The 12,641-nt window shown below is 29.4% G+C and overlaps 1 protein-coding gene across 1 annotated transcript; it reads right to left on the reverse strand.

Moving 5' to 3' along the window:
* Window positions 1-413: 413 nt before the first annotated feature.
* LOC142219703 (carcinine transporter-like) lies at window positions 414-12,421 on the reverse strand. Its single transcript, XM_075288574.1, has 5 exons — window positions 12,170-12,421; window positions 7,897-8,024; window positions 1,556-1,642; window positions 1,139-1,473; window positions 414-912 (listed from the first exon to the last, which is right to left on the reverse strand). Exons 1-5 carry the CDS (start codon window positions 12,400-12,402, stop codon window positions 820-822), a joined length of 876 nt encoding a protein of 291 aa, XP_075144689.1. The 5' UTR covers window positions 12,403-12,421; the 3' UTR covers window positions 414-819.
* Window positions 12,422-12,641: the final 220 nt, after the last annotated feature.

The following is a 12,641-nucleotide window of genomic DNA, read 5'->3' on the forward strand; positions in this document are numbered from 1 at the left end:
TTTCCTTACTTGTTTTTGGTACACACAAAAATTTTTTTTTCTGATTCAATCACGAAATTAATTGATCCAATTAATTTTTTAATTGAAATGTCTTCAATCACAGAAATGATAGTATCAATTAAAAAATTAATTGAAGGTCAATTAAAAAATTAATTGATCCAATTAAAAAATTAATTGATACTATTAATTTTTGTGATTGATTTTTGTTTCAATTAAAAAATTTGTTGATTCAATTAAATTTTTAATTGAATATTTTTTAAAACTCAATTAAAATTTTAATTGGAAAAATTTTCGTGAAATTTTTTTCTGTGTATAAAAACTAGGGTACCACCTTTTATTGCAATTAATACTTTTCTGTGTCATTTTTTCTCAATGTAAACCCCGTTAGAGAACCAAAAACAAATACAACACAATTCGCATTTAAAAATAATCTTATTCCAATTTAATTAAAATATTTCTTATTTAATTAATTTAAATTAAATTCACATACAAATAATTCTATATATGTACAAACAAACTTCAAATATCTGTAAAATTATATACATTCGTACATAGAAATTAATTTGAAAAAAAAAAAAAATAAAAATAATTGAACTAAAATTAAATAGAAATATCTTAAAGTACATACATCACATTGTCACCCTCGTTTTTTTTTTCGATTGTTTTCTACATGGACAAAGGAACTAAGGAAGCGAAAAGAATATCCATCCGCTTCTATTGAAATCATCAAATACTGAAGAAGGAAAAAGAAGAAATTTAGGCTAAAAAAAAAAAATCACAAAGCCAAAATGATGGCATAAACAATGAAAACTCTATGCCTTATGGGGCATATTCGGCTTTATTTAATTTCTCTGTTGTTTCATCCATTTTGGCAGGTGTGGGTGCTGGAGCCTTAGGTAAACTGAAGAATTTCTATAAAAAAAAGAAAAGAAAATACATTCTTAATAAGATACAAAATTTTTACAAAAGATAAAGAATTTCTTTATATCATAAAAAAAATATCCCTAGCAAAACTCCTCTATATTAAGTTATGCCAAATGCTAGCTAAGCCGGCAAGAGTTGTTATGCCAAAATTCATTCTCCAAAACCGCAACAAAAAAATACACTCATCATCACCATCATCATCATCATCACTTACATCATGTCTGCCAAAGTTACGAGCCTCTTCCATGGTATCGGGTAACTTCTTATGTAAGGTTTCGGGTAAGAATAAAGCTCCCACCGCGCCAAAGAAGAACAACGCTCCCAGAATATAATAAGGACTGCGGATGTCTACCGTGGTGCCTAAATAGACCAGATATGGTGCCAAAATACCAACAGCATTGGCCAGGATGGTGCCAAGGGCAATGCCCGTCTGACGCATACATGTGGGATAAATTTCCATACCCTGTAAGCTGGCAGTGAAGAATGTGACAGCATTTAAAAATTTGATGAATGCAGCCAAACCCATGACAATTATTTCATATTTTTCCTCTAGAAAATTAGGAAAATAGAAAAAACAATTGTAAATTATTTTTTTTTTTTAATTTTTATTTTTTGAATATTCTACATTTACCTGTTGCCAATATAATCAATGGTATACATGCCAAAAATGAGACAAAGAATGAGGAGCTATTGGTGAAACGTCGGCCAAATTTGTCACCTGTAGGGATTTTTTTAGATTTTTATTACACTCGTGGAAAAATCTTGGTTATAGTAATTTGTCATTCAAATAAAGCCAACAAAACAATTTCATAAATACAATGAAAGGTTTCGTTATTGTTGTAATTTTTATACCCTGCTCCACACTGTGGAACAGGGTATTATAAGTTAGTGCATATGTTTGCAACACCCAGAAGGAGCCGAGATAGACACATGGTGTCTTTGGCAAAAATGCTCAGGGTGGGCTCCTGAGTCGATATAGCCATGTCCGTCTGTCCGTGAACACATTTTGTAATCAGTTTTAGTCCAATCGACTTCAAATTTGGCACAGCTATGTGTTTTGGCTCAGAATAGATCCCTATTGACTTTGGAAGAAATCGGTTAAGATTTAGATATAGCTCCCATGTATATATTTCGCCCGATATGGACTTATTTGGCCCCAGAAGCCAGAGTTTTACCCTAATTTGCCTAAAATTTTGCACAAGAAGAACAATTAGCACTATAGTCAAGTGTGCCAAATTTGATTGAAATCTGTTCAGATTTAGATATAGCTCCCATATATATCTTTCGCCCGATATGGACTAATACGGTCCCAGAAGCCAGAGTTTTACCCCAATTTGGTTGAAATTTTGCACAGGGAGTAGAATTAGCATTGTAGCTATGCGTGCCAAATTTGGTTGAAAGCGATTCAGATTTAGATATAGCTTCCATATATAGCTTTCGCCCGATTTAAACTCATATGACCACAGAGGCCATTTTTTTTCTCCGATTTAGTTGAAATTTTGCACAGGGAATAGAATTAGCATTGTAGCTATGCGTGCCAAATTTGGTTGAAATCGGTTAAGATTTAGATATATCTCCCATATATAGCTTTTGCACGATTTACACTCATATGACCACAGAGGCCAATTTTTAACTCCGATTTAGTTGAAATTGTGCACAGGGAGTAGAATTAGCATTGTTGCAATGCGTGCCAAATTTGGTTGAAATCGGTTCAGATTTAGATATAGCTCCCATATATAGCTTTCGCCCGATTTACACTCATATGACCACAGAGGCCAATTTTTAACTCTGATTTAGTTTAAATTTTGCACAGGGAGTAAAATTAGCATTGTTGCTATGCGTGCCAAATTTGGTTGAAATCGGTTCAGATTTAGATATAGCTCCCATATATAGCTTTCGCCCGATTTACACTCATATGACCACAGAGGCCAATTTTTAACTCTGATTTAGTTGAAATTTTGCACAGGGAGTAGATTTAGCATTCTAGCTATGCGTGCCAAATTTGGTTGAAATCGGTTAAGATTTAGATATAGCTCCCATATATATGTTTTTCTGATTTAGACAAAAATGGTCAAAATACCAACATTTTCCTTGTAAAATCGCCACTGCTTAGTCGAAAAGTTGTAAAACTCACTCTAATTTTCCTAAACTTGTAATACATATATATCGAGCGATAAATCATAAATAAACTTTTGCGAAGTTTCCTTAAAATTGCTTCAGATTTAAATGTTTCCCATATTTTTTTTACTAACATTGTGTTCCACCCTAGTGCATTAGCCGACATAAATTTTGAGTCTATAGATTTTGTAGAAGTCTATCAAATTCTGTCCAGATCGAGTGATATATAAATGTATGTATTTGGGACAAAGCTTTATATATAGCCCCCAACACGTTTGACGAATGTGATATGGTATCGAAAATTTAGATGTACTAAGTGGTGCAGGGTATAATATAGTCGGCCCCGCCCGACTTTAGACTTTCCTAACTTGTTTTTATATAAGTTAGTGCATATGTTTGCAACACCCAGAAGGAGACGAGATAGACACATGGTGTCTTTGGCAAAAATGCTCAGGGTGGGCTCCTGAGTCAATATAGCGATGTCCGTCTGTCCGCGAACACATTTTGTAATCAAAGTCTAGGTCGCAGTTTTAGTCCAATCGACTTCAAATTTGGCACAGGTATGTGCTTTGGCTCAGAATAGATCCCTATTGATTTTGGAAGAAATCGGTTCAGATTTAGATATAGCTCCCATATATATATTTCGCCCGATATGGACTTATTTGGCCCCAGAAGCCAGAGTTTTACCCTAATTTGCCTAAAATTTTGCACAATAAGAACAATTAGCACTATAGTCAAGTGTGCCAAATTTGATTGAAATCTGTTCAGATTTAGATATAGCTCCCATATATATATCTTTCGCCCGATACGGACTAATACGGTCACAGAAGCCAGAGTTTTACCCCAATTTGGTTGTAATTTTGCACAGAGAGTAGAATTAGCATTGTAGCTATGCTTGCCAAATTTGGTTGAAATCGGTTAAGATTTAGATATATCTCCCATATATAGCTTTTGCACGATTTACACTCATATGACCACAGAAGCCAATTTTTAACTCCGATTTAGTTGAAATGATGGACAGGGAGTAGAATTAGCATTGTTGCAATGCGTGCCAAATTTGGTTGAAATCGGTTCAGATTTAGATATAGCTCCCATATATAGTTTTCGCCCGATTTACACTCATATGACCACAGAGGCCAATTTTTAACTCTGATTTAGTTGAAATTTTGCACAGGGAGTAGAATTAGCATTATAGCTATGCGTGCCAAATTTGGTTGAAATCGGTTAAGATTTAGATATATCTCCCATATATAGCTTTTGCACGATTTACACTCATATGACCACAGAGGCCAATTTTTAACTCCGATTTAGTTGAAATTTTGCACAGGGAGTAGGATTAGCATTGTTGCTATGCGTGCCAAGTTTGGTTGAAATCGGTTCAGATTTAGATATAGCTCCCATATATAGCTTTCGCCCGATTTACACTCCTATGACCACAGAGGCCAATTTTTAACTCCGATTTAGTTGAAATTTTGCACAGGGAGTAGAATTAGCATTGTTGCTATGCCTGCCAAATTTGGTTGAAATCGGTTCAGATTTAGATATAGCTCCCATATATAGCTTTCGCCCGATTTATACTCATATGACCACAGAGGCCAATTTTTAACTCCGATTTAGTTGAAACTTTGCACAGGGAGTAGGATTAGCATTGTTGCTATGCGTGCCAAGTTTGGTTGAAATCGGTTCAGATTTAGATATAGCTCCCATATATAGCTTTCGCCCGATTTATACTCATATGACCACAGAGGCCAATTTTTAACTCCGATTTAGTTGAAATTTTGCACAGGGAGTAGAATTAGCATTGTAGCTATGCGTGACAAATTTGGTTGTTTTTCTGATTTCGACAAAAATGGTCAAAATACCAACATTTTCCTTGTAAAATCGCCACTGCTTAGTCGAAAAGTTGTAAAAATGACTAATTTTCCTTAAACTTCTAATACATATATATCGAGCAATAAATCATAAATAAACGTTTTCGAAGTTTCCTTAAAATTGCTTCAGATTTAAACGTTTCCCATATTTTTTTACTAACATTATGTTCCACCCTAGTGCCTTAGCCGACTTAAATTTTGAGTCTATAGATTGTGTAGCAGTCTATCAAATTCTGTCCAGATCGAGTGATATTTATGTATTTGTATTTGGGACAAACCTTTATATATAGCCCCCAACACATTTGACGGATGTGATATGGTATCGAAAATTTAGATCTACAAAGTAGTGCAGGGTATAATATAGTCGGCCCCGCCCGACTTTAGACTTTCCTTACTTGTTTTTAATTAAATAACGAAACATATTATTAAAGATTTTTTTTGTATCCTACACACAAACAATTTTTTTTACCATTCAATCACGAAATGTGATTGATCAATTAATCAATTTAATCGAAAAATCTTCAATCACGAAAATGATAGTATTAATCACTGTTTTAATTGGGCATAAAAAAAATATTTGATTAAAAAATTAATTGATTCTATTAAAAATTTAATTGATGTTAATGACAAACATCAATTTATTTTTTTAATTAAAAACGTAACTACACACAAAAGATATATTTTTATGATTTAATCACGAAACTAATTGATCAAATTAATTTTTTAATTGATATGTCTTCAATCACAGTAATGTTAGTATCAATTAAAAAATTAATTGAAAGTCAATTAAAAAATTAATTGATCCAATTAAAACACTAATTGCTGCTATTAATTTTTGTGATTGATTTTTTTTTTTCAGTTAAACAATTTTTTTAAATAATTAAATAGTTTATTTGTTTTTTTTTTTTTAAGTCAATTAAGACTTTAATTGGAAAATTTTTCGTGAAATGTTTTTCGGTGTAATTTCATTTACTTTCTTAATCGACTTAGTTATTAAACAGTGATTGTTTGATAAAAATTTTTATTTAAAAATATAAAAAAAGTTCCCATCACTTTTTTTAACTGACCTACACACAAAAAAATTTTTTCTGGTTCAATCACGAAATTAATTGATCCAATTAATTTTTTAATTGAAATGTCTTCAATCACAGAAATGATAGTATCAATTAAAAACTAATTGATCCAATTAAAAAATTAATTGATACTATTAATATTTGTGCTTCATTTTTGTTTCAATTAAAAATTTTGTTGAATCAAGTAAATTTTTAATTGAATATTTTTTAAAACTCAATTAAAATTTTAATTGGAATTTTTAATTGTGTAGTCCGAGTTTCATTAAAATTAAAAATTTTAATTGAATTTATTTATAAATTAATTAAAAATTTTAAAATTTTCAATCATTATCAATCATTAGATATTGATTAACTTAATGCTTCTATCTTGATTAAAAAGTTAATTGGATCAATTATTTTGTTATTTGAATTTTTTTTCAATTTTTTTCTGAAACTAATTCATCAAATAAATTTTTTAATTGATATGTCTTCAATCACAGTAATGTTAGTATCAATTAAAAAATTAATTGAAAATCAATTTAAAAAAATAATTGATCCCATTGAAACACTATTAATTTTTGTGATTGATTTTTTTTTCAGTTAAACAATTTTTTTAAATAATTAAATAGTTTATTTTTTTTTTTTAAGTCAATTAAAACTTTAATTGGAAAACTTTTCGTGAAATATTTTTCGGTGTATTTTCATTTACTTTCTTAACCGACTTAGTTATTAAACAATGATTGTTTGATATAAATTTTTATTTAAAAATATCCCATCACTTTTTTTAACTGGCCTACACAAAAAATTTTTTTTCTGGTTCAATCACGAAATTAATTGATCCAATTAATTTTTTAATTGAAATGTCTTCAATCACAGAAATGATAGTATCAATTAAAAAATTAATTGAAGGTCAATTAAAAAATTAATTGATACTATTAATATTTGTGCTTGATTTTTGTTTCAATTAAAAATTTTGTTGAATCAATTAAATGTTTAATTGAATATTTTTTAAAACTCAATTAACATTTTAATTGGAAACATTTTCGTGAAATTTTTTTCTGTGTAGTCTTCCGAGTTTCATTAAAATTAAAAATTTTTATTAAATTTATTTATAAATTAATTAAAAATTTTACAATTTTCAATCATTATCAATCATTAGTTATTGATTAACTAAATGATCTGTCTTGATTAAAAAGTTAATTGGATCAATTATTTTGTTAATTGAATTTTTTTCAATTTTTTCTGATTTAATCACGAAACTAATTGATCAAATAAATTTTTTAATTCATATGTCTACAATTACAGTAATGTTAGTATCAATTAAAAAATGAATTGATAGTTAATTAAAAAAAAAAATAATTGATTCAATTAAAACACTAATTGATGCTATTAATTTTTGTGATTGATTTTTGTTTCAGTTAAAAATTTTTTGGAATTAATTGAATTGTTTATTTGTTTTTTTATTTTAAAACTCAATTAAAACTTTAATTGCAAAATTTTTCGTGAAATATTTTTCTGTGTATTTTCATTAATTTTCTTAACCGACTTGGTATTTTTAATTTGATTAAACAGTGAGTGTTTGATATAAATTTTTATTTAAAAATATAAAAAAACTTTCCATCAATTTTTTAACTGACCTAGTCTTCTGAGTTTCATTAAAATTAAAAATTAAATTTAATTTATATATAAATTAATTAAAAGTTTTCAATCACTTGACTTGATTAATTTAATGCTTCTATCTTGATTAAAATGTTTATTGTATCAATTAATTTATTAATTTAAATTTTTTTTCAACTTCAGTCAACTTGGAAATTTTTTGGTGATATTTTTTTCTGTGTAATGAAAAAATTTCGTTGGCTCAATTTTAATATTTTTAGTTTTTTCTTTTTTTTTCACTTAACGCAAAGTTTCTTGTGATTTTTGATACCTACCAATATATTTTCCCAGCATGTATGCTGGAATTTCCACAATACTCTGCATAAGAAAATTCAAGAAAGGATTTCCATTCATTCGAGAACTGAACAGCACCAATGTAAAGTATGAAACAGCTACAACGCACCTGAAAAAAATATATTTTTCGGAATGAGCATAACGGAAAACACATAAAAACATATTCTTGTCAAAATTATGAAAAGACTGTATGAAAAGAGGCCCAAAGCCCAAATGAAACAGGGCCCCAAAAGGGCAACGTTTGATTGAGTTAAAATGAGGCCCATGAAACTAAGCCCCAATAAAATGTAACTGAAACATGAAAATCACTCCCAAAAAACAAATAAGGACTAATTTTCACATGGCATCACAGAAAAAATATGAAACTCAAACCTCAAATGAAACAGGGCCCCACATGTGGAACGACGCTTCACAATTAATATGAAGCCCATGAAAATGTACCCCAATGAAATATAAATGAAGAAGGGAACCACCGTGTTGCAATGGTTAGCATGCCCGCCTTGCATACCCAAGGTCGTGGGTTCGATTCCTGCTTCGGCTGAACACCAAAAAGTTTTTCAACGGTGGATTATCCCACCTCAGTAATGCTGGTGACATTTGTGAGGGTCTCAAAGCTTCTCTAAGTGCAATTTGGAACGCCGTTCGGACTCGGCTATAAAAAGGAGGTCCCTTGTCATTGAGCTTAATATGGAATCGGGCAGCACTCTGTGATTAGAGAGAAGTTCATCAATGTGGTATCACAATGGACTGAATAGTCTAAGTGAGCCTGATACATCGGGCTGCCACCTAACCTAACCTAACCTAATTGAAGCATGAAAATCAATCTCAATCAACAAAATTATGACTAATTTCCACATGGAACCACAAGCAAAAGTATGAAAATAGACCCCTGGAAAATGAGCCCCAAAACCCCAAAATCGAGCGACGCTTCATAATTAATATGAGACCCATGAAACTAAGCCCCAAAAAATGTAACTGTAATAAAAAAAGGTCTCATCACCACATAGAACCACAGGCAGCGGTGTATGCCCTAGGAAAATGAGTCCCAAAATCCCACATTGGGGCGACGCCTCTTAATGAATATGAGCCAAATAAAACTGAGCTCACACGAAATATAATGAAAATCGACCCTAAAATAAAATTTTGAGAACACGAATACCACTCGAGCCAAAACTAATCTACCAAAATTTGGAGAACATGTTACCAAAAACCCACCAAACAAAAAAGTCTTATTTTTAAAAATTTTATTTCTAAGAATCTGTTTTAATTCTATAGAAAATTTTGCCAAACTTTTATTCCTATAGAAAATGTTGTCAACATTTTATACCTTATAGAAAATTAATGAAAAAGAATATCAGAACAAAAGGCGCTATGAAAATTAGCCCCAAACCTATATGATATATGACCCCAAAAAAATTATATGGAAAACAACAACACCAAATTTGTTTGCTGTTACCACCATTGTTAAATCCTGAACATGGACCCTAAGAAAATGAGCCACAAAACCCAAATGAAGCAGAGCAACAAATGTGAGACGACGCTTTATAATGGATATGCGCCCCATGAAAATATTCCCCCCACCGCCCGGCCTGACCGCTTTTTCGGCCATATTTACTTGTTTTTTTCATTGGAAACAATACAGAAAATGGTACTAAAGTATAAAATTTATCAAATCTGGTGTATGGGCGTTTTCGTGATGAGGAACTAGGAGTAAAAAATTGTAATTTCAACTTGCATGCTTTCTTGGAGCCTACTAAAGTTTCAGCCTGAAATCTACCTAGCAACCATATCATCCTTGGCAATATAAACATCGAGGTCCTTCTAGCAGACACCAAAATCTATATTTTTTTATCACCCAAAAATTGTGTATAATGTTCTCTCCCACTGGTCAGTGTTTTCTGTATTTTACAACTAGAAATCAGGGATAAAAAATACAATTTTTAAGAAAGTAAAAAAAGGTATTTCTTTGAGCAAAAAAGTACTTTTCACTAAATTTCAACAAAAATTCCATTGGAAGATTATTGTCAAGACTGAATTTTAAAGAAAATAAAATTTTGTTTGCCAACTCGCCAATTTTAAATATTTTTTTGTTGTTAGTTTTATATGGTACTTCATTCACGGTATGTTACTTCATAAATTTTCTGTAGATAAATAAAAACAAATTTTTGACAAAAATTTTCTAAAGAAATAAAATTTAGGCAAAATTTTCTCTAGAAATAATATTTTGATAAAATTTTCTACAGAAAAAAATTTTTGACCAAATTTTCTATAGAAATAAAATTTTGATAAAATTTTCTGTAAAAAGAAAATATTTATAAAATTTTCTATAGAAAGAAAAATTTGACAAAATTTTTTCTGAAATAAAATTTTGACAAAATTTTTCTGAAATAAAATTTTGAGAAAATTATCTCGAGGAATCAAATTTTGACAAAATTATCTCGAGGAATAAAATTTTGACAAAATTTTCTATACAATTAAACTTTTTGACAAAATTTTCTATAGAAAGAAAAAATTGATACAATTTTCTATAGAAAGAAAAAATTGACAAAATTTTCTCTAGAAATAAAATGTTGACCAAATTTTCTATAGAAATAAAATTTTGAGAAAATTTTCTCTAGGAATAAATTTTTGACCAAATTTCCTATAAAAATAAAATTTTTGACAACATTTTCTATAGAAATAAAATTTTTGACAACATTTTCTATAGAAATAAAATGTTGATAAAATTTTCTATAGAAAGAAAAATTTGACAACATTTTTTTTAGAAATAAAATTTTAACAAAATTTTCTCTAGAAATAAAATTTAGACAAAATTTTCTATAGAAATAAAATTTTGAGAAAATTTTCTCTAGGAATAAAATGTTGGCAACATTTTTTATAGAAATAAAATTTTGGAAACATTTTCTATAGAAGTAAAATTTTGAGAAAATTATCTCTAGGAATAAAATGTTGACAAAATTTTCTCTTGAAATAAAAATTTGACGAAATTTTCTATAGAATTAAAATTTTTGACAAAATTTTCTATAGAAATAAAATTTTGATAAAATTTTCTACAGAAATAAAATTTAGACAAAATTTTACTCTAGAAATAAAATTTAGACAAAATTTTCTATAGAAATACAATTTTGAGAAAATTTTCTCTAGGAATAAATTTTTGACCAAATTTTCTATAATAAAATGTTGATAAAATTTTCTATAAAAAGAAAAATATAACAAAATTTTCTCTAGAAATAAAATTTTGGCAAAATTTTCTATAGAAATAAAATTTTCTATAGAAAGAAAAATTTGACAAAATTTTCTGTAGAAATAAAATTTTGACAACATTTTCTCTAGACATAAAATTTTGAAAAAATTTTCTATAGAAATAAAATTTTGATAAAATTTTCTATAGAAATAAAATGTTGATAAAATTTTCCAGAGAAAGAAAAATTTGACAACATTTTCTCTAGAAATAAAATTTTGACAAAATTTTCTATAGAAAGAGAAATTTAGACAAAATTGTTTATAGAAAGAAAAATTTAGACAAAATTTTCTATAGAAATAAAATTTTGACAAAGTTTTCTTTGGAAATACAATCTTGACAAAAATGTCTGTAAAAATTAAAATTTGACAAAATTTTCTATAGAAATAAAATTTTGACAACATTTTCTTTAGAAATAAATGTTCACAAAAATAGGACGAAATTATTTGCGTCCTAATTCGGGGACAAGATCCAGAAAATACTGGCAACACTGACTGGATATATGACTTGACTACACTACTAGATGGCGTAATAAGTCTAATAGTTGGTTTTAGTTGCAACCCTTTCCCCATTTTGGCTTTGCTCAATTTTTTGTCTGGTGTAGCGGAATCGCTCTCGTATTCTTCCAATTATACCTGGTAATTTTCCTTGACTGTGAGTATTAACATAGATCATCTGTATAGTCCGCAATTTTTATGTTATAATTTTCTAAAGGGAGCAATATGTTGTGCAAAAATTGTCACATTTCAACTTTGCCATTTACCCTGTGATCTATAATAAATATTTAAAATCGACAATGTCTGAAAACTATAGATGAAAATGTTTTAGGTTTGTAAAAAAATATTCGCCTTTTAATCCATTTTAAATCGAATGTCATGGAATTAAATTTGCATCAAATTTACCCAATGACTTTCTTCAACGTTCGATTAAAAAAAAACAAAAAAATTTCATATAAACAAAAGGAATTTATTAGTGGCTCATGCCTTTTGATTTGATTTTTTTCACATACTCACCAACTGAAACCCATGATGCAGGTATTCCTTGCTAAACGCCAACCAGAAAATAAGGATGCTATGCCGTACGTTACCTCCTCGTCACTGCTTTTGTAGATGGCAGCCAACTCTTTTTCACTCATGTCAAATTGATGTCCATTGATGGCGGCAATTTTCTTAAATTGCCTAATCGCATCACCAAAGCGTTTCTTGCTAATCAACCAGCGTGGCGATTCAATGACGTATCTGTCCATATGGCCACCATGCAAAGACATAGAGAGAGAGAGAAAGGGAGTAGAAGAGAGAGAGAGTTGATGAAAATCGAAAATCAATGACGAGAATAGATTCGAATAGAATAGAATGAAAATGAATTGCCATGGCATAGAATGAGCATTCGTCGATCAAAAGAATCACAAAATGACACTCACACACTGGCACTCACTCACTCTCTATTACACACACACAAACAAACAATCGTAAAGAACCTAAGGAA

The sequence above is a fragment of the Haematobia irritans genome, chromosome 1, assembly GCF_050003625.1.
Source record: "Haematobia irritans isolate KBUSLIRL chromosome 1, ASM5000362v1, whole genome shotgun sequence".
Lineage (NCBI taxonomy): Eukaryota > Metazoa > Arthropoda > Insecta > Diptera > Muscidae > Haematobia > Haematobia irritans.